The sequence below is a fragment of the Tenrec ecaudatus genome, chromosome 7 (genome assembly GCF_050624435.1).
Source record: "Tenrec ecaudatus isolate mTenEca1 chromosome 7, mTenEca1.hap1, whole genome shotgun sequence".
In the NCBI taxonomy this organism is placed as follows: Eukaryota; Metazoa; Chordata; class Mammalia; order Afrosoricida; family Tenrecidae; genus Tenrec; species Tenrec ecaudatus.
In genome coordinates, this window is record NC_134536.1 from 133,434,173 (window position 1) to 133,459,943 (window position 25,771).

The window sequence follows — 25,771 nt, forward strand, 5'->3', positions numbered from 1 at the left end:
GTGCCACTATCATGCTCAGCCTTCATTTGGGTTTCAGTAATTCCTCTCGGTTACACTGCCCTTGATCAAGCCCTACCAGGCCTCCTACACCCTTTTCACCATCGATTTTGGATCACTTGTTGTTCTCTTGTCCCTGGGTTTGTTAACACCCACTTCCTTGCCGCAGTCTCCCCCTCTCTCATATCCCCCAACATTGTTGTTTTTATAGTCATGGATTTTGCCTACTTTTCTGGTGTTTACGCTACAATGTTTCTATGTTGTTTGTGAACATATATCAATACTTTTTTTTTGAGAATGAAGTAGTAACTAAAGGACAAGGAGAAACATGTTTTAAAAGCTTTCAGTCAGTTACTAGTGATGTTATAACTAACACTATTTTAAAACAACATAGTTATATAATCCGAGACTATTAAGAGTGAAGGGTGGAGCATAGCCTATCAATCAGGGTGCAGCTTGATGACCTCATTTGGAGGTTCTATATAACCACCACAGGCCACCCCTTGTCAACTTGACACTTTCACACAACTCTTTAGCCATAGAGAATTTTCAAACAAACAAGAATAAAATCATATCTGTACCTAGCAGGATAAAACTAAAATGCATACAATTCAAAACTGTACCAGCCACCCTCATTTAAATATAAAATTCTATAAGTGAGCAAAACAAAAAGATTTTATACTTATGTGAACACCTACACCTTAATCCTATGTCTATATTCTAGCACCTATGAAAGTGTGTAAGCCAACCACTTCATGCCTTTACCCTCCCCATTTTGGGTATAAGATTTCTACACCGACCACTTACATCAACCCACTGCTCTAAGGAGACACTCATATTCTTTGATGTGAAGAATCTTTATTCCAGTTTGAACCTTGTGAAGTCCGCATCCATAAACAAAGTCAAATCAGGACAGGCCATTCATAAAGTTAGCAGCAATATATACCAGCTCATAGGCTCAAAGATCTTCTCTACATCTAGTCAGGTTCTGGTCAATTCCATGTAGACTGCCTCACTAAGCCTCACCAGGGTGCGCATTGGCTGCCTTGCCTTTAGACCATGGGCCCCATCACAAATTCTCAGCAACTCTAGTCCCCTTATGCTAGGTCATGAACTTCAGACCAATCAGCCTGCTCTCGTCTTCTCCTCTAGTTCCTGTAAACCAGGTCCACAGGTGCCAGTGGACAGACTCAACCCATCTTTCTATTGCTGCTTTTCTCCCACTTCCACCCAACAAGTGGATCCAGGTGGTCACCTATCAAGCATTTCAGGCTGCCCACAGACTCTCTTTAATGTTCAGTCCTAGCGAGGGTTGTTTTTTCCATGGTTCTGGATTTTTTTTCTAGTTTCTGACAGAAACCACTAGTTCAAAATTTTAAAAATTCAAAGAATTCCTTTATTTCCTTCAATCTGTCAACAGCCCCCTAGGCAAATCTCTTCACCTTTGAATGTCGTGAGCACTCAAGACACTGGGTGAGGCTTATCTTTTCAAAGCCTTCTTTGCAGGCCTGTCCTAAACCCATTTAAGATCCGATTTTAATGGCTGAACATAAGCAGGCTTACAAGCTCTCTATTTTCATACTTCCCAATAATCATTTCTATCGATCATTATATCAATGACAATAAGCAGAGAGAAAATCAGTATAAACAAAGTAGAATCAGATACTAAATTCAATTCTTTAAAAACAGTCAAGTTCAATTCTTATCTAACTTAGCTTAATCCTTATCTAAACTATTCAATTGATACAAAATATGGGATTAGGTCTCTTGACTACATCAAGCCATAACCAGGCCATCTATAAGCCATTTTGACCTTCTACCAGCCATTTTCACTAAGCAGCATGGTCTCTGAGAAGTTCAAGAGGCGATTTTTCCACCTGAGCTCAAGATTCACATTTATCACAATCATTTCACCATTTCCGACAGGAATAACCAAAGAAAATAAGCAAAACTTTAATTATTCTTTCCCATATTCTTTCCAGAAACAACCCAGTAAACTGCATGGCCATATCTGACCTCTGGCTAGCCACAAAATAAAAACTACCACGAGGCAGAGATCACACAACCATCCACTCTCCATCTTTACGATTTGTTTCTCTAGTACCCCACTCCTGGTACCATAATGTGTTAGTTTGGGTAGACTAGAGAAACAAATTCATAGAAACCCATATGTGTACAAGAAAAAGCTTTATATACAAGAGCAATTGAATATTGAGAAAACATCCAGCCCAGTCCAGAGCAAGTCCATAAGTCTTATATTAGTCCATATGTCTGATACCAATCTATAAATTCCTCTTCAGACTCACGAAATACATGCAATGGTGCCAAATGCAGGAGGATCACAGGTTAATGGTTGGAAAGTCTTGTGGATCCAGTGGCAGTGCAAGCATCTCAGCACTGGCATGGGTCTCCATGTGGCTCCTTCAGCCCCAGGGCTCTAGCGTAGCTCCATGTGTCTTCTCATCAGGAATGTCAAGCAGAGAGTGTGTGTCCTGCTTCCAGTAAGCTATTTATCTCCTTAGCACCCCCAAATGAGGTCATTAAGCTGGAACCTGATTGACAGGTCAAAAGCCACCCCTTCACTCTTAAGCTTTTCAAGTTGACACCAGATTATGTAACTGCCACAACTGCTGGAATTGTTTGTCAATTCTCTTCAGCCAAAATTTACTTGCGTGTGATAGTAAAGATATGATTTAATCATTTCTGTAATATGTTCAATTGTTCTTCTTTGGAATGGACATAGATATGGATTTCTTCCAGGCTGTTAGCCAGGTAACGGTTTTCCAAACTTTTTGGCATAGATGAGTGAGCTCGTCTAGGATTGCATTCATTTGTTGAAATATCTCAACTGGTATTCGAACAATTGTTGTTTGTTTTGTTTTTTGGTGAATTCCTTCACTGTAGATTGGACTTCTTTCTTCAATACCATCAGTTCTTGGTCATATGTTAGCTCCTGAAATGGTTGAACATCAGCTACCATATACACTCACGTATAAGCCAAGTTTCTCAGCACATTTTTAATTCCGTTTTTGTGGTAAAAGTCGGTGCCCTTGATGGTGCCCGGTTATTGAGATATAGCATCTGGGGACTTAAAGGCTTGAAAGTAAACAAGTGGCCATCTAGCCCAGAGCAACAAAGCCCACATGGAAGCAGCACACCAACATGTGTGATCATGAAGGGCCAAGGGAACCAGGTTTCAAGCAACAAAGGTTGGGGGGGAAATCATATCATTGTGAATGAGGGGAGTACATGATGGGGCCCAATGCCCATCTGTAGACTACTGGACATCCATTGCAGAGGGGTAGTGGGGAGGAGATGAGTCACTCAGGGTTCAGTGTAGCAATAATGAAGCTCACAACCTTCCTCTAGTTCTTAAATGCTTCCTCTCCCCCAATTATCATGATGCTAATTCTACCTTGCAAACCTGGTTAGACCAGAGGATGCACAGCGGTACAGATGGGATCTGGAAACACAGGGAATCTAGGACAGATGAACCCCTCAGGACCAGCGGTGAGAGTGGCGACACCGGGAGGGAAAGGGGTGTAGAAAGGGGGAACTGATCTCGGGGATCGACATATAACCTCCTCACTGGGGGATGGGCAACAGAAAAGTGGGTGAAGGGAGACGCCAGGCAGTGTAAGATAAGATAAAATAATAATTTATAAATTATTAAGGGCTCATGAGGGAGGGGGAGTGGGGAGGGAGGGGGAGGGGAGAAAGGAACATGACCTGATTCTAGAAACCCAAGTGGAAGGCGAATTTTGAGAATGATGAGGGCAACAAATGTATAAGTGGCTTTACACAATTGATGTATGTATGGATTGTGATAAGAGTTGTATGAGCCCCAATAAAATGATTTTTTTTAAAGTAGGTGCCTTGGCTAATATTTGGGTCAGCTTATACTCGAGTATATACGGTATTTCTTTTTGGTATGGTGACTCTGTGTAGTGCTTCTGTTTTTGTTGTTGTTTTTAATGCTTCTGCTCTGTTCATATTTTGTCCATGGAATCCGGCAATATTGCAACTCCAGGCTTGAATATTTTCTTCAGTTCCTTTGGCTTGAGAAAAGCTACATGTGTTCTTCCCGTTTGGTTTCTGACTCTGGGACTTTGCACATTTCATTACAGTACTTTATTTGGTCTTCTCTAGCCATCTTTGAATTCTTCTGTTGAACACGTTTACTCCACCATTTATTTCTTCCTTGCACTTTAGTTACTCTCTGTTCAAGAGCAGGTTTTAGTATCTTCTGACATCTACTTTGGTATTTTTAAAAATTATATATATATATATATAATCTTTGATTTTTTCCCCTACAAGTAGTCTGGCCTTCAGTCATCCGCTGGGGATATATTCAAGGCTTTGCTTTGACTCCCATGGATTTTTTCGTTTCCTTCAGTCTCAACTTGATTCCCTAGCTGAGCAATTGGTACGATCCACAGTCAACTCCAGCCTTGTTCTGACCAGCACTTTGACCAGTCATTTTCCCCATTTAGTTATTACTCTAAGCACCCACTCTTGGCAAATTCTAGTCCCTCTTAGTTTCACTTGTCAGTCATGATTGAACCCGTTCAAAGTCCTGGTTCGGGTTCCATCATCTCTTTCCAGAGATATAGTCTACTGGTTCCTGTGTATCCCATCTGGTGAGCTCCACATACGTAGCTACTATTTATGCTGTGGGAAAATGGCATTCCCAATGTCTAGGTCGCTGGTTTTGCAAAATTCTACCATGTGACCTCTAGCAGTGTTTCCACCACCAAGGTCATATTTCCAACTACTGACCCTCTTTGTTGTTTCTAACCTTTGCAATCCAAGCACCGGTAACTATCAAGGTATCTTGATAGCATATTTGATCAATTTCAAACTGCAGACATTGGCAAGCTCCTGTTTCTTCTTCATCCTTGGCATTTGTGATTGTTGCATAAATTTGAATAATAGTCCAATTAAACTGGTCTTCCCTATAAACTCACTGCCATTGAGTTGACTCCTCAATAGACTCACATCAACCTTATATAGAGTTTTCCGAGGCTATAAATCTTTATAGGAGCAGATGGCCTCAACTAGTTCCTTTGGAGTAGCTGGTAGTTTGAACTGCCAATTTTGGGTTTAGCAGACCAATGCCTAACCCATGTAGCTGCTAAGACTCCTTGCTATACTTTTTACGTATAAGGATATTATCTTGCCACGATCAGCATTTATTTTAGGAAATATCTTAAAATGGTCTTTTTAAATAAATCATTTTATTGGGGGCTCTTACAGCTCTTATAACAATCCATACATCAATTGTATCAAGCATCTGTACATATTTGTACCTATGTTGCCAAAATGTTCTTTTAGACAATGAATGTGATCATATGATTGTCTTATTCTAAAATGGCCGATTCTAGTTTATTTCAGCTCGCTCATTCCACTCCATTGTGACAGCGTCCCACTTCCCTTTGAACAGTTCACATTTCAATTGCTCATGGATGTTTGCAGCCCTTTCTTCTCGCTTTGCATCGAGCCATATCAGCCAGTGAAGGTCCCACTCCATCCACATCGTTCAAGTGGACTTGACTTTGAGGAGGTAGCTCTTCTCCAGTCGTATTTTGGGTGCCTTCAGATTTGAGGGCCTCGTCTTCCAGCACTGTATCCGCTGTAGCGGCCAACATTCTGCTGCTATCCATAAAGTGTTCACTGTCCCCCGCCCACCTTTTCCCCGAGAAGTAGATCACCAGATCCTCTACCCAATCTGTCTTAGTCTGGAAGCTCTGCTGAACCCCCCCACCCCCCCACCACGTGTGACCCCGCTGAGAGTTGAAATACTGGTGGCAGAGATGCCAGCATCAAAGCAACATGCAAGCCATCACAGGACAACAGTCTGACAAAGGTGTTCTGGCCCGGAAGGAGCTGATAAATCACCACTGGGGAAATGGTTTAAGTCTTGTTAACACAGAGAGGTGGCCAAATGCCAGGAGGCCCAGGGATACTTTATTAAGTCAGACCCTGGTGCTGGAAATAAAACTCCCAATTAAACACTTCCTCTCCCGGAAACGGCCTTGGCATCTGTAATCAAGCTAACAGCCGCCCTTTCAGGTGGATGTGGGCACTCAGGGCTGTGGAGAGCTGCTCATGAATCCATTAGCTCCTGCACCCTGGCAACAAGGGTGACCAGTAAAGTGAGGTGCCTGGTACATAGTAAGCCTTCAATATGTGGCCACAGTGGTGTCCCTGCTGCTGCCCGCACCCTGACTTATCAAGTGGGCACATCTTCACTGCAGCTGGAGATGGAAGCTTGGCATCACCCCAACCAGAACTGCTCCGGGTCCCCCTCTCCCCTTGGCAACCCAGGCCTGTGGTAAACGCTCCCAGCTGAACATCACGCAGGGGAGGCACCTGTCAGAGTTTCCAAGAATTATGAATGACTGGTGGTTTTGAAAGTATTTTATGACTCTCATATAATTAGAACTAAACCAACAAGCAGGTAGGGATCAGAAGGGGGTGCAGCTAATGAGGCTGGGATGATTTGTAACGAGCACATCAGCTGTTTGTGGGTAAACTCGGCTGCTGAAGGGCCCTTAGGCAGCCAACAGGCTCTCTGCAGCCACTCAGCCCTTCTCCGGGAAAATCTTGTTTACGCTAGGCATTTCCTTTGAAAATCTCCCTTCCTTCCTTGACTCATCTGCTCTGCCTCTCTTGGCATAAACCTGACTCTCACGGGTTTGGCTAGTGTCTCTGGGGCACTGGATAATCCTGAGTATGGAGACCTGGCTCTCTATCTCCATCTGCCTGTCCTCTCAGGCCAGGTCCAGCATCACCTCTCCCTGGAAGGCTTCCTGAGGCCACATCCCAGGCAGAAGAGCTAGCTCTAACTCCCCTCCTGGGAAGTTATTATGGCTCCCATTTTATGGATGACAACACAGAGGCTTGGAAAGGTCAATGGGAGCTGTCCAGAGTCCCAAAGCTCAGTGAGAGCAGAACCAGAAGTTCTCATTTCGTGACCTGCCATTTTTGGGGAGGACTGTCTGAACTGCTGACTCACTTAGAACTATGGTAGAAGGAGAAGGAGGGATCCCCCTTCTCAACACACACACACACACACACACACACACACACACACACACACACACACACACACACACACACCCCTTCCCTAGCTCCTATCACATCCAGAAACTGTTTTGACTCTAATTCTTTCTCTACTTGTCTCTATCTTCTGCCTTGCTCTGGACCCCAGAAGGCCAGCCTCTTGGATAGCATCCTTTGAGCTCCCTGCCTTCCATTGAGGAGCTCTGGTAGCATAGTGAGTTAAGCATTGGGGTGCTAAGCACAAAGTCAGCAGTTTGAGCCCACCAGAAACTCCATGGAACAATAATAAGATTTTTCTATTCCTGTCAAGAGTTAGTCTCAGAAACCCACAAGGGCAGTTCTACTCTGTCCTACAGGCTCGCCATGAGTCAGAATTGACCACACGGCAGTGGGTGGGCCTTCTACTGGGTTAAGCCCCTGGGATGCACCAGCGGGAGGCAGGAGGGTGGGAGAGGAGAGAGGCGGGGGTATTTATTTGTACCCTGGGGTATTTATTTGTACTGCTGAGGTTCTGGCCGTGGTTTCTCCTCTCTGTGGTCACAGCCTCGCAGGCCTCTATGTCTGGCTCCAGATGTTGTGGGGCTCCCCTTAACCCTGTCCCTGCCTCCTTGCTTCTCAGGTCTGGGGATGGTAAGGCTTCCCATTACTGCAGCACGTGGATATGTAATTCTTCCCAGTCCCCTTTCAAAATCTCGGTAGATTTTCTGTTGCTGTCTCATCTGATAGGGTCCCTTTCTTCCTCCTCATCCGCAACCTACGCTCTGATGTTTCTCCACAGGTAATTCCCCTGTCTAGACTAAGAAAGCTCCAGAACCACCTTACCTGTTCCCACCTCCCCCAGGTGGGAGTCAGGGAGTCACGGGCCAGCCTCTGCCAGAGGGAGCAGCCCAAACAGGCCAGAGACAGCATGCCCACTACTGCCTAAAGGTGCAGCAGGTGTCTCTGAGGGTCCCTAACTCAGGCTGAGGGGAGGGGTAGGCTGGGCAGGTGGTGCTGAGTGTCACTGAGGAGTAAATTAGTTTGGGGAGCTGGGTGCAGGGAGGGGGGCTGCAGAGCCTGGCAGGGGGCCTGTGCAAGGCCGTTATCTTCATGGAGAAGGCAATAAAACCATGTTCGCTCATAAACGGGCACCACCAGGACCTATTTCCTGCTCAAATAAAATTAAAGGTGATGGATGGAGCTGCAGGCAGCGGGCAGAGCTGGGGGAGGCTTAGTGCTGAGTGATGGACCCTGTCCTGGGTCTGGCTCCCTGGGGTCTAGAGGCCCAGCAAAGGCTGGACAACTGTTAGTCCCAACCTTCAAGATCCAGAGAGAGAGAGAGAGGGAGGGAGAGAGTTGGGGGTGAGGGGCCTGAGGAACAACATGGTGAGAAAAAGGCTACAGTTACCATTTGATGAGGACCTACCATCCACCCAACTCCCTCAACGTCATCCTACTTGGCACCCATCTCCCAGACGCACAAACCGAGGCTCAGAGAGGTCTGGGAAGTGCCTGAGCTCACACAGAGCCATCAGGCTGCAGGACCCAAATGCTTTTCCACTTAGGAAGAGGGAGAGCAGGCAGCTCATGGTCCTGCCTAGCCAGCAAGACACTCGCCTGTCTCCATGTCCAGACACACGCACAGCCAGACAGTCAGCCCACATGACATGCAGGCGGGAGCCTGGGGAAGCAGTTCAACACACTGACTGTGAGCCAGACGCCTGGAGTGACAGCTGGGGGAGCTCGGGAAGGTCACTTTGCATCTCTGGGCCTTTGTTTCCCCATCTGCACAATGGAGGGATAACAAGTGTTTACCTCAGAGGGTGGTTGTCAGGAGGAAGTGTGTGTCTGTGCGGAAAGGGCTTTCCACAGGCCCTGGTTCGGGAAGACCCATGTGAAGGGCTGGGTCGCCCTCTGTTTCACGGAGCCTGCCCCCAGCCAGGCTTGAGGCCGGCTTCTGTGGGGGTGGCTGGAGCACAGCGCCTATTCAGGGGTTCCCAGTCCCGTATGCTAAGGGGAGGCACCTGTCAGGCTCTGCCAGGTCCCTTGATGTTCCACAGAGTCCGCCTCCTTCAGGAAGACCTTTGACAACTCTTGGACCAGCCTCATCCTCACCCCGGCTCTGGGCGGCAGGCTTCTGCTAGCTCTCAGGCCCTTTCTGAGCACCGTGGTGAGCACACAGGCCGGCCCCCGGGCTTTGGTTCTGCTACTCGCCACGCCACTTGGAGCAAGGGACTCAGACCTTGCAGGGCCTCAGCTTGCTCCTCTGCACAGCGGGCACCACCTGAACACTGCGTCTTCGGTCAAGGTGGCATCCCTGGGAGGGGTCTGTGGCTAGCACACTCATCTGGTCATTGAAACTTTGGACGTTCGAGTCTACCCAGCGGCGCCTCGGAAGAAAAGCCTGGCAACCTCATTCTACTCCGACACCCATGGTGACTTGATGGCGACTACTTCGCTTTAGGACAGGACCTGGCACAAAGGTATATATCAGCTCTGGCTGCCATGTAAGAGAGGGTCTTATCATCTCCTGCTAGCCCCCCTGGTGTCTGGCTGGGGCCGGGCTCAGTATGGGGACCTGGGATAGCTGAGTAGCAGTATGTGTGTGTGTGGGGGGGTAGCACATTAAGTTCCCCTATAGTCAGAGATCTGCTACTCCAGCTTCCCTCCCACGATCCAGGTTCTCTCCCTTATCAGCTGGAATAGGTTGGGGAAGGCCTCACGAATGTCCTGCCCCCATCTGGTTTGATCAGCAAATCAGCGAACCGCCGGGAGTGCGAGGCGCCCCTTCCAGGTAGTGGGTAGCCGCATACATGCATCATAAACACACGCAGACACACACTTCAAAGTTCTGACATCCCTATGCCTCCCTCCCCAAAGATCTGTCCTGATTGGCTTGACTACCGATTAGGGGAGCTGCATTGCTCTTTTAGGCAAGTCTTCACACAGCCCCTCACCCCTGGCACGCACACCCTTGCTGACTTCATGCCGCCACTCCACATGCCCCGCCCCCACCCCCCAGGAAGGCAAGCAGAGCACCCACTGGGCTGTGTGTCAAATGAAAGGAGCCCTCCCCGCCCGCCACCTGCCAGCTCCCAGCCTCCTGGATACAAGGGAAAGGTGAAGTGTGGTCAGGGGACTCACCGCTGCTGGCCCAGGGCAGGTACCAGGGGCAGCTGACGTTCACGAAGGAGCCGGGTAGCCCATCCGGCCAGCAGGCATAGTCGTCAAAGGTCCGGTTGCAGAACAGGCCTGGGTGGAGAGGGACAGGCTTTGAGTTCCTGCCTGGGCAGCTGTGTCCAGCCAGCCCCTCCCCACCCGTCCACCACCGAGGCCATCAGCACTGGCTCACCTCTGCTGAGCCCAGCAGGAGAGGAGCAGAGGGACTCAGCACTTCTCAGTCCTAGGGCCTTGCAAGTTACTTCTCTGTGTCTCTGCCCTGTCTGCGAGATGGGCGAGAACCCTGGCCCACAGGGCTTTGTACGGATAAATAACTGCTTTGTAAGGATGCATACTGCAGGGATACAGACCCTCATCTCACAATAATGCTCAATAAACGATCCCCGAAGGCCCGGTGTAACACGACCCTTCGCAGATGACAGGGAGGCGGCAGCTCACAGGCAGGACATCCCGGGCTTTATCATTGCCGCGGCAGGATTTGAACTTGGGCCTGTCTGGCTCCGATCCTATGCCTTGTCAAACTCCCCACAAACTGCCCCCCCAAAAAACATTTAGTCCTGTTTCTGTCGTTGTTAGGACGACAAAACAAAACACTGCCGGTCCTGTGTCTTCTTCACCATCTGTTTGGGCCTCTGATCGCTGAAGTCACCACTGTGATCCGTCTTGCTGAAGCCTCCCTCCTTTTATTTTCCTTTAGCCGATCCTGTTTTTACCAAGCAGGCTGTCCTTCTCAAGGGGCCGGACGGAAGACCCATTTCTAAGGAGCGATCTGGTTGTTTTTCTTTCGAGTCAGCTACTGGCCATTACCACAAGGCAAACGCACCGCGCACCCTTCTTCAGGCTTCCCCCTCACCGCCCAGCTTCCACGTGCAGACGAGGAGACTGAAAATGCCAGGCTCGGTCCAGGGAAACATCCCTCCTGAGGGGGGGCCGCACACACAGCTAGTCCTACAAATACGTTTCTTAGGCCTCTAGTTGGTGCGGATTGTTCTCACTTTCCATGGACCTCGTGAGCAGCCACCACCCACCTCCCCGGGGGAGGCTTAGTGCTGGTATGATGCCCAGCAGGTTTCAGCCCAATCTGAAGACTAAGAGGAGACGAGGAAGAAAGAGCTGGCGGTCCACTTCCAAAGATCAGCTAACGAACCCCCTCCCCCCCCACGGGTCACAAATGGTCCAATGAGCATGCGCTCTGGGTGGGGGGTGGAGCTCAGGACCAGGCGGGGTTTTGTTCTGTTGGGTGGGAGAGTCACCATGGGGGGGGGGGGTCGGCTGCTTGTCAGCTGATGACAACAGCTCGGGGCAGGGAGATGTCACGGGATATGATGAAGGGAAAGGGCCAGGCCTTCCTCTTTGGGGTGTAGGATTAGCACCTCTAAAGCCAACTTGCAGGGCAAATGGAGAAAAGACAAAAGCCAGTGGCGAGCCCGCGGGGTAAGATTTCCTGGAGGAGGGAGCCCCATATAAGCCGGACATGGAAGAAGTTGTGATTTCATATTAGGGGAAAACAGGGCCGGTAGACACTACAGGTGCAGGCACAGCTTGGACAGGGAGCAGGTTTTCAGAAAGGTATGGCATCCCAGAGAATCAAAGGACACCCAGCCATGGATTTCCCCAAAGCGCCTTGGGCTGGCTGAGTGGGGAGCAACATGCAGACTCACCTGTGGCTGGAAACGGGGCCTCCTTCAGAAAGCGCTGGCATTCATGCTGGTATTCCCGCCATCTCTGCACGGTCTCCGAGAGGGACACGGTGGCACCCTGCGGGGAGCCAGAAGGGGGGAGGTGTGGGTCCACACTATGCCATGCCTTCCCTGCACCCCCAGCTTCTCCCCCACACACTTGGTTTCTTTATCTCCTGCTACCTCAGAAGCCCAAACCTGGCCAGGTGCCTCCAATCTCTGAAAGAAGGGAGAGAAGGAGCCACCGTCACAAAGGAGACGTGTCTCCGCCCTCGTCTTGTCAGGGATGCAGGTGCTCAGCAAACCCAACCCGTGGCCGAGGACTCCTGCAGCCTGATAGGACAGACCAGAGAGAGCCGCCCCAGTGACTTTCCAAGGCTGTGAGCCTGATGGGAGCAGACGGCCACGGCTCCCTCGGAGCGGCTGGTGGGTTTGAACTTTTGACTTGTGAGTTGACAGCCAGGCATTTAACCAGTGGGCCACCAGGGGGCCTTAGTGGGTACCTGGCCAATGTCTATTGAATCAACACTTTGGGGGAGTCAGTTGGAAAACGAGGGTGTGTATGGTTATACTTGAGGGTGATAACAGCAAAGCCAGCCGTTCCAAACCACCAGGTGCTCCCTGGGAGAAAGATGGTGTTCGGCTCCATCACGAGTTAGCCTTGGAAACCCACAGGGCTGTCCTACCCTGTCCCCAAGGGTTGTTCTGAGTCGGCATTGACTTGATGGCCGTGAGTTTTGATCTTATTCCTGAACTCATCGGATGTCACCTAAGAGAGGGAAGACTTCCTGGGGGGCCCAGGGCCTCCCCACGGTCATGGGCTCCTCTCTGTCCATCGCCCAGTCAGCCCACCTGAGAGGTTCTTGCACTTTGTGTCATCGTAGAAGGGAAGGAATCCGCGCGTCCAGAGTGGGATGAGGACTTACACAGGTCCCTCAGCTCGTTGGGGAACTAGGGCTAGAGCCCGAGCATCCCAGATCAGGGAATGGGATGGGATGTGGGGTGGGGTGGGATTCAAAACTGCAGAGCCTGGAGTGGCCTCCATTAGCCTCCCATGTGCAAAATATGCACGCAAGTTACGACCGCCGGTGTTCTCTGCTGGTGTCTGCTTACAGCAACACAACCAACCACCTGCTCGGCCCTCTTTCTACCAACCGGGAGGAGGAGTCCCCAGAACCTGGGGGAAGGGGTCAGAAAGTTCGAGCACATCGAGGGCAGGTCTGCAAGGAGAGGGCTCCTCATCTCTGTGTGTAGGGGCATGTGTGCCTTGATTTTCCGAGAAGGGAACAGGATTCTGAGGACACAGCCCCCCAAAAGGCCCACCTGGGTGAAAAACGGTCCTTCTGACGTGCTTGTGCATTTTCTTTGGATGTGCTTTTGGGATTGTGGTTTTAAAGAGTAATGCATTGATTTCCGAAAGGCTTTCAAGTTGGTATTTCGGCTTGGAGGCTGCCGACGCCGAGGTGACCGTGGATGGTTTCCTGTACGTATGTCATACAGGACCTTCACCAAAAGGGAGGCAGTGGGACCCAGCTAGTGGTCGGTCACTCTCGAGAAAGACCCGGTGCTGGGCTTTTCCACATGGGGTCGCTCTGATTCCGAATCGACTTGCCAGCAGCCAGCCACAAAACGCGGGGCTTACAGCACAATGCCACGTTGTAAAATGACACCTTAAACGCGCACATGTGTGCCGAAGGGAAAATCGTTCATTTTTCAAAGCCCACCGCCTTGACTCGTGGTACCTGGAGAACAAGCTGGAACCAGTGTCCAGGGAACCTTTCCTTCCCTGGTCCGAGCTGGGTTTATAAAACTCTCGCCCCGTGGCCTTGCCTGGGGCCTGAAAGACACAGGGTGGGATTTCTCAAGGGCTCATCCCTAGCTGTGGAGGAAGCCCCAGAGGGGCCAAGCTTGTGTCCAACCTCCTTGGACTAAGCGTGCTGAGGACACAGACGGGGGCTGCCCTGAGGACAGTGCTCTTTTGAAGGCAAAGGTCAAGTGTATTTAACCAACCCCCCTGCCATTGGGTTGATTCCGACTCACAGCGACCCTACAGGACAGGACAGAACTGCCCCTGTGGGTTTCCGAGACCATAACTTTTTATGGGAGCAGACGGCCTCGTTTTTTGTCGGCAGAGTGGTTGGGGTTTCACGTTGCCGACCTGTGGCTGGTAGCCCAACAGATGACTGGCTATACCACCAGGGCTCCTAAGGAATCAAACTCAACAAAGACAGCGTCACCGGTTCAGCCACAACAGAGGGACCATCACTGCTTCCCAAGAGCCAGTCCTGATTGGTCTGCATCAGCCCCCTCCTCCCTGTTTGCCTTCTCCCTTCTTGGTCCAGGTAAAGGTGTTCTCCTCACATCCCCTGAAGGCAGCAGCTTCTGGTGGGAGGGCTAAGAGATGGGAGAAATTCCCCCTTCCTCTCAGTTTCTTACAAAGGAGAGCAGGCAGGGCATAGTGTCTGTGCTGGGAACGGGCGGACGGGCCAGTCTGGGGCAGAGAAACCCAGGTCTCCTGATGGGGGTGAGGTTGTTAAGAGGTTCAGGGCAGCACTGGGAAGAGTTAAAGACCAATCTGCTCAGCCACACCCCAGGTAACCTTCCTGAGGGCAGAGCTGTGTCTCCCCTCAGACTGGGGCTCCCTGAGGGCAGGGCTCTGTCTCCCCTCAGACTGGGGTCCCCAGAGAGCAGGCTCTGGTCTTCTCCCCCCACCAGCTCATGATTGCCAAAAATTGTTCACCAACCTTCCCTTCACCCCAACCCCAGCACCAACTCCCCAGACCTCTGCCCTCTCCCCCATGCGGCGCTCACGGATGCCCTCACCATGCCAGTATTGAGGGTACTGGGTGCAGAGTCTAGAGGCCTGGGGCACACAGGGGACCAAAAAGGGGGTGACAGGGTGGGAGGTGTGGGAGAGATGTGGGTCTAGTGAGGAGGGAGGTAGGGGCTAAGGTGCAGAGAGGGAGGACGCTCCACTGCTCTGACTATGCGGGCATTCAGAAAGAAATTTTGGAAGAGATAGAGAAGGACAGAAGGGACCTGGTACATATCTGAGGCTCTGGCCTGGGACAAGGTTGGGTGAGAGTGTCTGGAGGCTGCTCAGTGCCAACACGCCCAGGAGCCTGGTAACACGATGCAGGTGAACCGCTCAGGACTGGGGACTCAGAGCTTCATCTATTAGACTTGTAACGTCACACAGAGTTTTACCTTCTTCCAGCCTCAGCATAAATGACAGATGGGGAAATTAGCCCTCCTCTCTGCCCCCAATGCACGCACTCAAGCATGCACACATGCGCGCGCGCACACATGCACACACACGCGCACACACACACAGAGTTTTTGTCGAGATAACGAAAATAAGAAGCAGGTGGCACGTGCTGCATCAGCGGCCGTCAATCTCATCGGCCCTGCTCTTTCAGGGAGAAGGGAGGGTGGAACAGGGTGACCTGGCCTCCTGTGGAGTCTGGGCTCCAGGCATCTCTCACGGCAAAGAGCGGCAAACTCCCAGGAGGAAGAAGGGGCTATATTTTCATGCTCAAGAACCAGCCATCTCTCTTAATTACTGACAAATTCCAGCAGCAGCCCGGCCGTTGGTGGGGGGAGTAGAGAAGCCCTGGGCCTGTGCCCTTGGCCAGGGGACCCTGAGGAGACATGACCTCACCCCCTTAACTCTACAGTGGGGTCTCCCCGTCCTGACCCAGATGGCCTGTCCCTCCTACCCTGCCTCTCTCGGCTCTGTGGCAAGTGGAGCACGATGTGGGGTGGAGGAGACCTCTCTTGTTCACCTGCTACACACAGGAGCTCAGGTGAGTTATGTGAGGAGGAGGAGGAGTGGGAGGAATGGGGGCTCTCAGAGGCGGTGGGCATCCCAATACCCTGGGAAGGCATTCCTTTAAAGACTGACTGGCTGCCCACCTATAGGAAGAATTCCTCCTATATTTTTTATTTCTCAGTGTGAATAACGGCAGCTGAGCCTTTGCTCTTGTAGGAACCATTGCAGTTAAGGAGGAGAAGAAGAAAGAGACCCTGCCTTTCTGAGCTGAGGAGAAAATGGGGGGGGGGAGAAATCGGGGGAAGGCCTTCTAGCAGGAGTAAGATGGCACCCAAGTCAGACACGTGGGTCCTCCCAACTTGGCCCTGGCTCTTAAGTTCCTCAGCCCCTCTTTCCAGGACCCCTAACCTCCTTACTGTCTGCTATCGCCCAGAGCCCAAACCAGGCCCTGCACCCTGAGGGGGAGAAGGGGGTTGCTGTGAGGCCCTGTCTCCCACCCATTGTTTTTTCTTTGGGTTTTAGGTCTTTGAGCACAAGGGCTGCACACACGTAGACACACTGTGACCCACACATGTCATCAAGCACATTCTGAGAGGCACCTCTCTGCCTCACACACTTAAAACACACAGACTGTCAGACACACACACACGCACACACACAGAGAGAGACATTGCCCTCTCCCCACACACACACACACACACACACACACTCCTAACTGACATACCCTCAACCCCCACTGCCACATGCATGCAGAGTGACACCACACACACAGACACTGTCACCACCATGCTGCCTCTCCGGCACTCCCTGGAAGACACCTCTTCACACACTAGATGCCTGCACTCAACCGCAGTGACACAGTGCCCTAGATGCAGTATCTCACACACAGGGTCACACACGCATACACTACTGAGACGCTGTTGCTTTGCACACAATAACTCTCCCACCCACAGCCTGTTGGGCCCAGGGGCATGCACAACTGCACAGAGACACGGGGTCTCCTACAGACCACCCCTCCTGTTCCTGCTCGCTCTTCTCTGTGTCTCTGTCCATATCTCTGTCTGTATCTCTCTCTCTCTCACACGCAGACACAAACACAACACACACCGGTCTGCTCAGGGGCGGGCCGCAGCTCAGGAAGGCCCTGTGCTTCCACCAGTGAAGGGCAGGAAGTGGGTTCTTGGTCAACTCTGCCCCAGCTCCACCCTGAGTCCGTGTCCGGGAGAGAGCCGGCTTGGAACAAAGTCCAACCGGCGGCCATTCGTTGCCAGCATGGGTTCCCTCCACCATTCACTAGTATGCCCCCTCCACAGCCTCCTGCTGCCCTCCTGGAGAATGCTCCTATTCTCCCAGGGATTAGGTGACTAAAGCCCCGCTTCTGGGTGGCAGTGTTTCAATCCTCTCCACACCTTTCTGTGCTAGAGCTCGGGGTCCCTACTTACAGAAGAGGAAGTGGAGAAGCAGGAGGGCCAAGTTAGGTTCTCCCTTGGGTGTCAGAGGTTTGTCTTTCTCCTCCGCAGACATCTTCCTCTTAAGGAAGTAAGATCCCGCAGGGAAGGAGCTCTTCCCAGCCACAATAGACACCCTTGGCACCTTCTTCCTGCCCCCAGGGACACTGCTTCCAGCTGTGCTGGGCCTCTGGTAAGCAGCTCACTCTCAGCCCCTCCTGTCCCACCTAAATGTGAGGGCATCTCAACAGGACCCCAGACCTGCACCCCCTTCTCCTCCAGTTCCTGAATTGCTGGATCACCATCTACAAGGAGCCCTCTTGTTCTGAAACTGCCCTCCCACTGGTGACATGGAAGGAAGAGCACTAGTCCTGCCGTCGGCGTGGATGGAATATGAAATGCAGGCGCCACCACGTTTAAAAGCCCTCTGTGGGAGCAGGGGCGTCTGGCCCTAATGATGCACCAAACCAAACCCACCACCTGCGAGCTGGTTCCACACGGGACAGAGCAGAATGTCTCCGCAGGGCTTCCCAGGCTGTGCATCTTCTCAGAAGTCCACGGCCTCATCTTTCTCACACAAAGATGCTGGGGGCTTCCAACCACTGACCTTCTCATTTGCAGACCCATGCTCAGTCCACTGCACCACAAGGGCTCTTTCAATGACTGCAGCCTCACTGCAAACAAACCTACCAGCTGCTTCGAGAGACAAAGAGGAAGCTGACCATTCTGGTAATGATTTAGAGTCTCAGAAATTCCAAGGAGCAGTTCCAGTTTGTCCTATCGGGTGTCCTATAGGGGCCCGGTAAGTTAGAACTGACTCAATGGCTGTGGAGTGAGGAACCTCAAAGGAGGTGTCCTGATGGTGCAGGGGTTAAGTGCTTGCCTGCTAACTGAAAGGTCGGCAGTTCGAGCCTGCCAGCTACTCCAAGGGAGAAAGATGTTGCAGGCAGTCTACTTCTGTAAAGATCTGCAGCTTTGGAAACCTTTTAGGGCAGGTCTACGAACTCATTGGTGCGGTTTGGGTTTTAACCTCAAACTCACCGGATCTCTGTGGTGGCCAGGTATGCACAGTGCATCCCCCCGCCTATTCCCAGAGCCTGTCTCCTATCTCTCTGCCGCCCGAGTTCTGCCATGCCCTGACACACTCAGCGTGTACCCTAAGCCCAGGGTTGAGAAATGAAGGTGACCCCCCAAAAGGGCAGGTTCAAGAAACCCGATTCCTCTGGAAGCCTTGCTCTTCCATGTCTTCTCTTCCCTAGACCCAAAGTGTGGAGTGGGAAGTCGAGCCCCCATACCCCACCCTCACCCAGTTCCAAATCACAGGGGAGATAAAGGGGAGCGAGAACATGATGATGACTCTCTAGTCCTGGTCCCAGAAAGACCCCAAACACACCTGCTCCCAGAGGAGCACTAAAGCTTTCAGGTGGGGAGAGAAGGTGCCCACAGGGTATCCCCTGAAGCTAGGGGCAGTGACTGGGCCAGGGGACAGGGAAGGAGAAACTGAGTCTGCAAAAGAATTTGAGGGACTGAAAATGTGTCCATATCTTAGCTGAGAGGCACATCAGGATTTTTGTCCAGGGCTGGAGTCTGCCCTCCTCGGTATCGAGGCAATGACCTCTTATCCTACCTCCTATCTGCTCTGGAACACATGTCAAGGCCTACACACGTCCACTCCCCCAGAGACCTCAGTTCTTCTGGTCTGGGAGAGGTGGGAAGGAGCCCCGGTGAAGAAGTGGTTAATTGCTCAGTTGGCGATGAATAGTTGTCCATGGTTCGAACCCATGAGGCAGGCCCTCCTTGAGAGAAAGAAGATGCGGTATTGGGCATCCCTAAAGATTTACAACCTTGGAAAATCCACGGGGCAGCTCCACTTTGTCCTAGAAGGTGGGTTCCTATGCGTTCTCATGGCAATGGAGTAAAAAGGGGAAGGGAGGGAGGCGGCCATAGAAGCAGTAAGCCCCTGGCACAAACCACCCACTAAGCCTGCAGCTCCTCTCTGCTCAAGCATCTCAGCATCTTTGGACAAGCTCCCTCCGCAGACGCAGACTGACCCTGCAAAGGGGGTTGGAGTCAAGGAGGGCCACGAGAAGGGGCGCACCTGTGGCCTGCTCCCATATGGCTCGACAAGAGGCCCCCAGTCTGTGCTCTGGGGTGTGGTGTTCTAGGGCGAGTGAGGGGCCAGCCAGGTGTGCGACAGGGCCTGAATGCTTCCGGAGGAGGCAGGGCCTCCTACGCATTTGCTGCAGGGGCTGGGGTGATGAGACACCAGTCCCATCAAGGAGGTCACTGGGAAGGACAACACGCCGCCACCGCAGGTCTCCTGGGATAGAGTCAAAGGCTGTGCGGGGCGGTGGGCGGGGTGGGGGGGGGCTGGTGGAGGAGGTCGGGGCGCCGCGGTTACACTAGGACCCTTTTCTTCCGCCAGAGCCACTCTGGGTCTCAGACTGCGGGGAGGGGAGAAGAGGGGCGGGGGCGGGAAGCGCCGCGGGAGGAAGCCCAGGCGCAGCAGGGGTGGGGGGTTGTTCTGGGGCGCAGGGAGCAAGAGCCAGGCTTTGCCGGGGCCGCTGTCTGGGCTTGACCAAGAGGAGGAGGAGTTGGGAAAGTGGCTTGGGGAGGACGGAGACCCCACGCAAAAGTCAGCGCGGAGCAGCTGCTTCCCCCGGGCGGCGCAGAGTGGGCGCTTCGCCGGGGTGTCGAGGGGGTCGTCCTTGGTCCGCGTCTCCCCACCCCACCCCAACTTCAGCCCCTGAGCCCACCTGCACCCAGCTCTCCACTCCCCGCTCCCTCCGGAGCCCTTGGCTTCTCTCGCCAGCGGTCGCGGAGTTTCGCTCAAGTCCCGGTCGCCCCCGCCAGGGACACTGCGCCGGCCGCCCCCCACGCCACCTCCCTCCCCGCCGTCCCCGGGCCCCGGGGCTCACCTGGGGGCGGGGGCCGGCCCTGCTCACCGCCCCAAGCAGCAGGAGCGCCAGGCGGAGCGGGCCGGGGGTGCGGGCCATGGCGGGGTGCTCAGGACTGGGCCATCGCGGCCACCTGCGGAACCGCGCGCCGCGACGAATCCCCGGCGGGCGGCGGGCGCCGGGGGAGGAGCCGGCGCGGGGCCGCCCCGCCCGCGGGAGGGGCCGGGTCGGGTCTCCGGCCTTCCGCCCTGGCTACCCGGGCCCCTGGGCCACCCGGCCGGCCGTTCCCCGGAGTCTGCCCCGGGCAGGTCGACGGCCCGGCACTGCGCTCCGGACGAGCGCCGCTCGGGTTTATAATGATGAGCGCGCGGGCGGTCGCTTGGCCGAGTGTCAGCGAGAGCCCAGCCCGCCCACATCCCTGTCCCCTGGATCTCCTCCCAGGCCCCCCCCTAAAACGCCACCCGCCCTCCGCTACTCAGACTCTCTCAAAGGAGACTGAGCCGAGTAGTAGATGGGACGTGAACAAGGTCACACTACCTGTCTTGGAAAGTTATCCCCAGAGCTTCCTATGACTTGTCACCCACCTAGTAGGGTTACCTTCTCCCAGTAGTGCTCCCACCCGGACCCCAGGCTCGGTCCTCAAGGCAGGCTCTGGACAGGGAAGCATGTGCGCCAGAGGCCTCCCTCCATCTGGGAATTTTCCAAATTGCAGGACTAGGGTGGGTGCCCCTGTAGCTGAGCTTCCCCCTACCCCACCGCTCACAGCTTCCACACACACCCTTAGCTCTTGGAGTCCGTTGTGTCTCAGATTTAACTGTGTCTGATAACTGGAGCAGCTATTCCATATACCTCCAGGATCTTTGTCTCCCTGATTTCTCTCTCTCTCTCTCTCTCTCTCTCTCTCTCTCTCTCTCTCTCTCTCTCTCTCCATTTTACATCATTGTTTCTACACCTACCCGGAAAGGGAGGTTCAGCCTTCCCTTCTTAGTTCTGGGATGTGAGACAGACTCCTAAGATGGGCATTGGGTTTGCTAAGGCCTTTGAAACATGGAACTGATACCTCCCGCCCTCCTATGCCCCACTCCCCCAAAGAACACAATACACCAGACGGCAGCTGCAGCCAGGCGGGGACTGGCCATGGTCATGCATGGATTATTCCCACGGGAACTGCTGTTTACACCTCCGGGAGAAAGAGCCTCTTCTCAGAGCCTCCAGGGAGGCTGGTCCTGTGTGAGCTCAGTGAGGAGCCAGCCGGGAAATTCCTTCTTCCAAGAGTGATACCTCTCCCATCTGGGAGTTGAGTGTTCCTTCCCCAGTCCAGATGTCGGCCTAGCCAACATCTGTGTGCCACTTAGGATTGGGTGTTGAGCTGTGCGAGACCAAACCCTCGACCAGCTGTGTAACTCAGTGCTCCCTCCTACAAAGCATAGGAAGAGGCTCAGCCTAGCACTGCAGTGGGCCTCTCTGGCTAGCGGACTCCACGATTCTTCTGGCTGGTGGCTGCACCCTCCTCTCAGCACCCTCCTCCCAGCGCAAGGCCTCCTCCACCTAAGGAGGCAGACTGAAGGCTGCCATTCCCCTCCTCTGGCCTCCAGATCCAGCCAGCAGCAGCAAGGAGGAAAGAGCAGGTGCCTGAAAGGAAGGGGAAATAAAAACATCCTCACTGCTACCAAGCCCATGCCGACTCATAGCGACCCTAGAGGACAGCCCCAAACTCCCCGTGTGAGTTTCTGAGACTGTAATTATTTACGGGAGTAGACAGCCACGGTAGCCTTTAATTCCTTTCCCATGGGGCCAGAACTTAGTCACATGAGCGCTCCTAGCTACAAGGGAGGCTGGGGAAAGTTCACTGTATTCCAGGTGGTCATGACAGACAGCTCTGTCTCATACATCAAATCAGTTCTGAGTTATAGCCATCCTCTAGAGCAGGCATCTTCAAACTATGGCCCACGGGCCACAAGTGGCCCGCTGAGGACATTTATCCCGCCCACTGGGTGTTTTTGCCCCGTTTGTTATTTTTATTTCAGAATAAGATATGTGTAGTGTGCTTTTTTTTTTTCTTAAACTATAGTCCGGCCCTCCAACGAGTCTGAGGGACAGTGAACTGGTCCCTAGTTTTAAAAGTTTGAGGACCCCTGAGGTCTTCTAGTCTCAGGGTTTTCCTCTGTTGCCTTCAACTCTGGCTTGCAATTTTCCCAGTGTCTCCATCATTCTTTGTTAACTTTATTATATAATGCTTCCCCTTCACCCAAGTTCTTAAAATCAGCTTGGTTACACGTTAGGCTGATATCCACATGGTTAGAAGTTCAAAACCACCAGTAGCTCCTCATGAGAAAAACTGGGCTTTCTAATCCCATAAACAGTTATAGTGTTAGAAACCCACAGGAGGTCACTATGAGTCAGCATTGACCCAATGGCAGTCTTGTAGGTTTATCTTACAAGATATGGAGTTAGTCTGGGTAGACTAGAGAAACAAATCCACAGAAACTCATATGTGTATAAGAAAGAATTTTATCTAAAGGGTAATTGTACATTAAGAAAGCATCCCAACCCAGTGCTGTCCAAGCCCTTAAGTCCAACATTAGCCCAGATGTCTAACACCAATCTACAAAGTTCTCTCCAATCTCACAAAACACACAAAATGACGCTCACTACAAGAGGAAAGCTGAATCAGTGGGTGTGTAAGCATCTCAGCGCTGGCAGGGGTCTACGTGTGGCTGCTCCAGCTCTCAGGACTGCATCAGGGGAGGCCCATGTGGCGTCTCCTTAGGGATGTCTCACAGGAAGTGAGCCTTGCCACCTGAGGCAGGGAACTGGCTAAAGCAGCTGGTTCGACCATCTGAGAGCAAGAGACCGAAGAACCAGACAGGTGAAGCTCACAGAGCCATTTATCTCCTGCCCTTCAATTAATCCCACATGTGTATATTGGCCATTTTGGCACAATAAACCTTAACTATCTCAGGTACTTCTCTATCTAGTTTGGCTTTTGGGTGGGGTTGCCATGTATCTAATCTTAGGTTGTTGCTGTACATCGGGTCTCTGTCCAAAGAACTCTTTTTAGTACTTCTTGTGAGATTGGTCTGGTAATTTCTGCTTATCTGGAAATATACTAATTTCACTGTTGTATTTGAAGGACAGTTTCTGTTTTGCTGAGTATAGATTCTTGATCAGTGATTTTTTTTCTTTCAGTTTTATATATTTTATCTCATTGCTTTCTTGCCTGCATGGTTTCTGCTGAGAAATCAGAACTTTCACTTATTGATTCTTCTCTATAGGTAACTTTTAGTGTTCCTGGAGTTGCTGTTGGTATTCTTTCCTTGTTTCTGTTTTGGAAATTTTGATTATTATATGCCTTGGTGATTTTCCTGTGGGGTACATCCTGTTTGGAGTGAAGTCAGCTTCTTGAATACATATTTTTGCATTTTTGGTGATTTTTAAGGGTAGTTTTCTTCCAATAATTCTTCAAAAAATGTTTCTGTGCTTTTTTGGCCTCTTCTTGTTCTGGTTTCAGATCACTTGTAAATTATTCCTCTGGATAAGGTCTCAGATAATTCTTAAGCTCCTTGGAGTCTTCTTGTTCTGTTTTCTGATTGTTGCCCTAGCATGTTAGTATTGAGAGATTTGTCTTCCAGTTCACGCGCTTGGTCTTCCGTCAATATATTTTACTCCTTTATCCTTTCAACGTATTATCTATTTCTGAAATCTTAATTTTACTATTATGGATTTCTAGTTGCTGTTTTTGTGTGATTTCAAATTTTTCATTTAAAAAAATCAATTTGTATGGTATGTTTTCCTGAATTCTTCTGGTTTTTCCCTGCTTTTTCCTTGATTTCATCTGTAATTTTCTCAATCTTCGCACTATCCATTGAAAGTACCTAAATATAATTATTTTGACCTTATCAGTACTTCCAAAGCTCTTTATGCTTCAGAAAGGTCTTTTGGCTCTGTGCTTTGATTCTTGTTTAAACCACTCTATCTTGTGTATGTGTTCATGTGTCTGAACTAATATTATATTTTGCTTCTAAGATTGTAGTGTTTTGTATTTGTATGTAATTGATGATTACTCTAAGACAATCAGCACCTGTCTCCTGGTAAATATGATAGAGAATGTGAGTGTGCATGCAATCCACTGTTTGCTACTCATATAGCACTGTTCAGGACAGGTTTGGTTGATCTTGGCTGCTGTTCATGGATGACCAGTAGCAGATAATGTCTCTCACCTAGTTTGTGGGGCTGCACGAGGTACAAGTGTGCCTGAGCTGTGTCAGGTAAGACAGGGGGTGGGGGTGGGATGAGAAAAAAATAAACAGCAGCAAAAATAATTTTTAGAAAGCACAAGCAGAGGAAAGCAGGCAAACAACAGCAGAAAAGAAAACGGTAATTAAAAAAAGAAAAGAAAAAAAGGATTGAGAAAAAGAAAAGAGAAGGGAAAGGACAGAAAAAACACCGTAAGTAAAACTGGGCAGGGAAAGAAAAAAGAAAAGAGTAGGGGAAAAACTAAAAGGAATGAAAAATAGAAAAGAGAAACAGAAGCAAGGAAAAAAGAAAAGAAGAGAAAGAGAGGATAAAATCAGGGAAAGATCAATAGGATAAGGTATCAGGCATCAAAGGACAAAAAATCAAATCATTGTGAATGAGGGGGAGTGCGGAGTGGAGACCCAAAGACCATCTGTAGGCAACTGGGCATCCCTTACAGAAGGGTTGCGTGGAGGAGATGAGCCAGTCAGGGTGCAGTGTAGCAACGATGAAGCATACAACTTTCCTCTAGTTCCTGAATGCTTCTGTTCCCCCACCCCCAACTATCATAATCCAATTCTACTTTTAAAATCTGGTTAGACCAGAGGATGTACACTGGTAATGATAAGAGCTGGAAACACAGGGAATCCAGGACAGATAAGCCCTTCAGGACCAATAATGTGAGTAGTGATACCACAAGGGTAAGGGAAAGGTGGGGGGAGAAAGGGAGAACCAATCACAATGATCTACATATAACCCCTCCCTGGGGGACAGACAACAGAAAATTAGGTGAAGGGAGACATGAAAGACATGAAAAAATAATACTTTATAAATTATCAAGGATTCATGAGGGAAGGTGGAGGAGGGAGGGGGAAAAATGAGGAGCTGATACCAAGGGCTCAAGTAGAAAGAAAATGTTTTGGGAATGATGATGACAACAAATGTACAAATGTGCTTGACCCAAGGGATGGATGGATGGATTGTGATAAGAGTTGTATAAGCCCCTAATAAAATGATTTTTAAAAAATCAGGGGAAAGGAAAGAAAATGAAAAACAAAGAAACAGGGGAAAACTGGGGGGGTGGTGCAAGGCACCCAGTATAGGTTGGCCCTTTCTACAAACCAAAGAACTGACAGGGTGAGGGTGCCCATCTATGTGTTGTCTGGGGTCAGGGAACATGATGCGGAAGTCCTTTCTGATCGTGCAGATGGTAGCTGGGCTAGGGTGCTTATTTCCCAAAGGAATTCTTTCAGACCCAGAGGGCTGCTGGGGATGAAGCATCTCTTTGCAGAAGGATTTCCAGCCCCTCTGGCAGAGGAGTGGTGGGTGGGGAACCACAGACCCAGAACACTGGATAGTCTGCAGTTCTGCTGAGGCAGAGGTCATGCATCTCCAGGCCACAGGCTGATGCACCAAGCATCAGTGCTGATCTCCGGCAGAGCAGGGGCTGCACCTGGCGGTGGGGCTTGCTATGGGTTGTTGGGTTGGTAGGTGAAGGGTGGCCACGCTTCTGGTCAC

The 25,771-nt window shown here is 51.1% G+C and overlaps 1 protein-coding gene across 1 annotated transcript in view; it reads right to left on the reverse strand.

Annotated features, from left to right (window-relative positions):
* Positions 1–20,116, reverse strand: part of GLP1R (glucagon like peptide 1 receptor) — a 44,977-nt gene extending 24,861 nt beyond the window's left edge. The window contains exons 1-3 of the mRNA XM_075554112.1: positions 20,039–20,116; positions 11,883–11,979; positions 10,186–10,293 (exon numbers count right to left, since the gene is read on the reverse strand). Of these exons, the coding sequence (XP_075410227.1) occupies positions 10,186–10,293; positions 11,883–11,979; positions 20,039–20,116 (283 nt within the window). The remainder of the gene's footprint in view (positions 1–10,185; positions 10,294–11,882; positions 11,980–20,038) is intronic.
* Between the last annotated feature and the right edge of the window lie 5,655 nt (positions 20,117–25,771).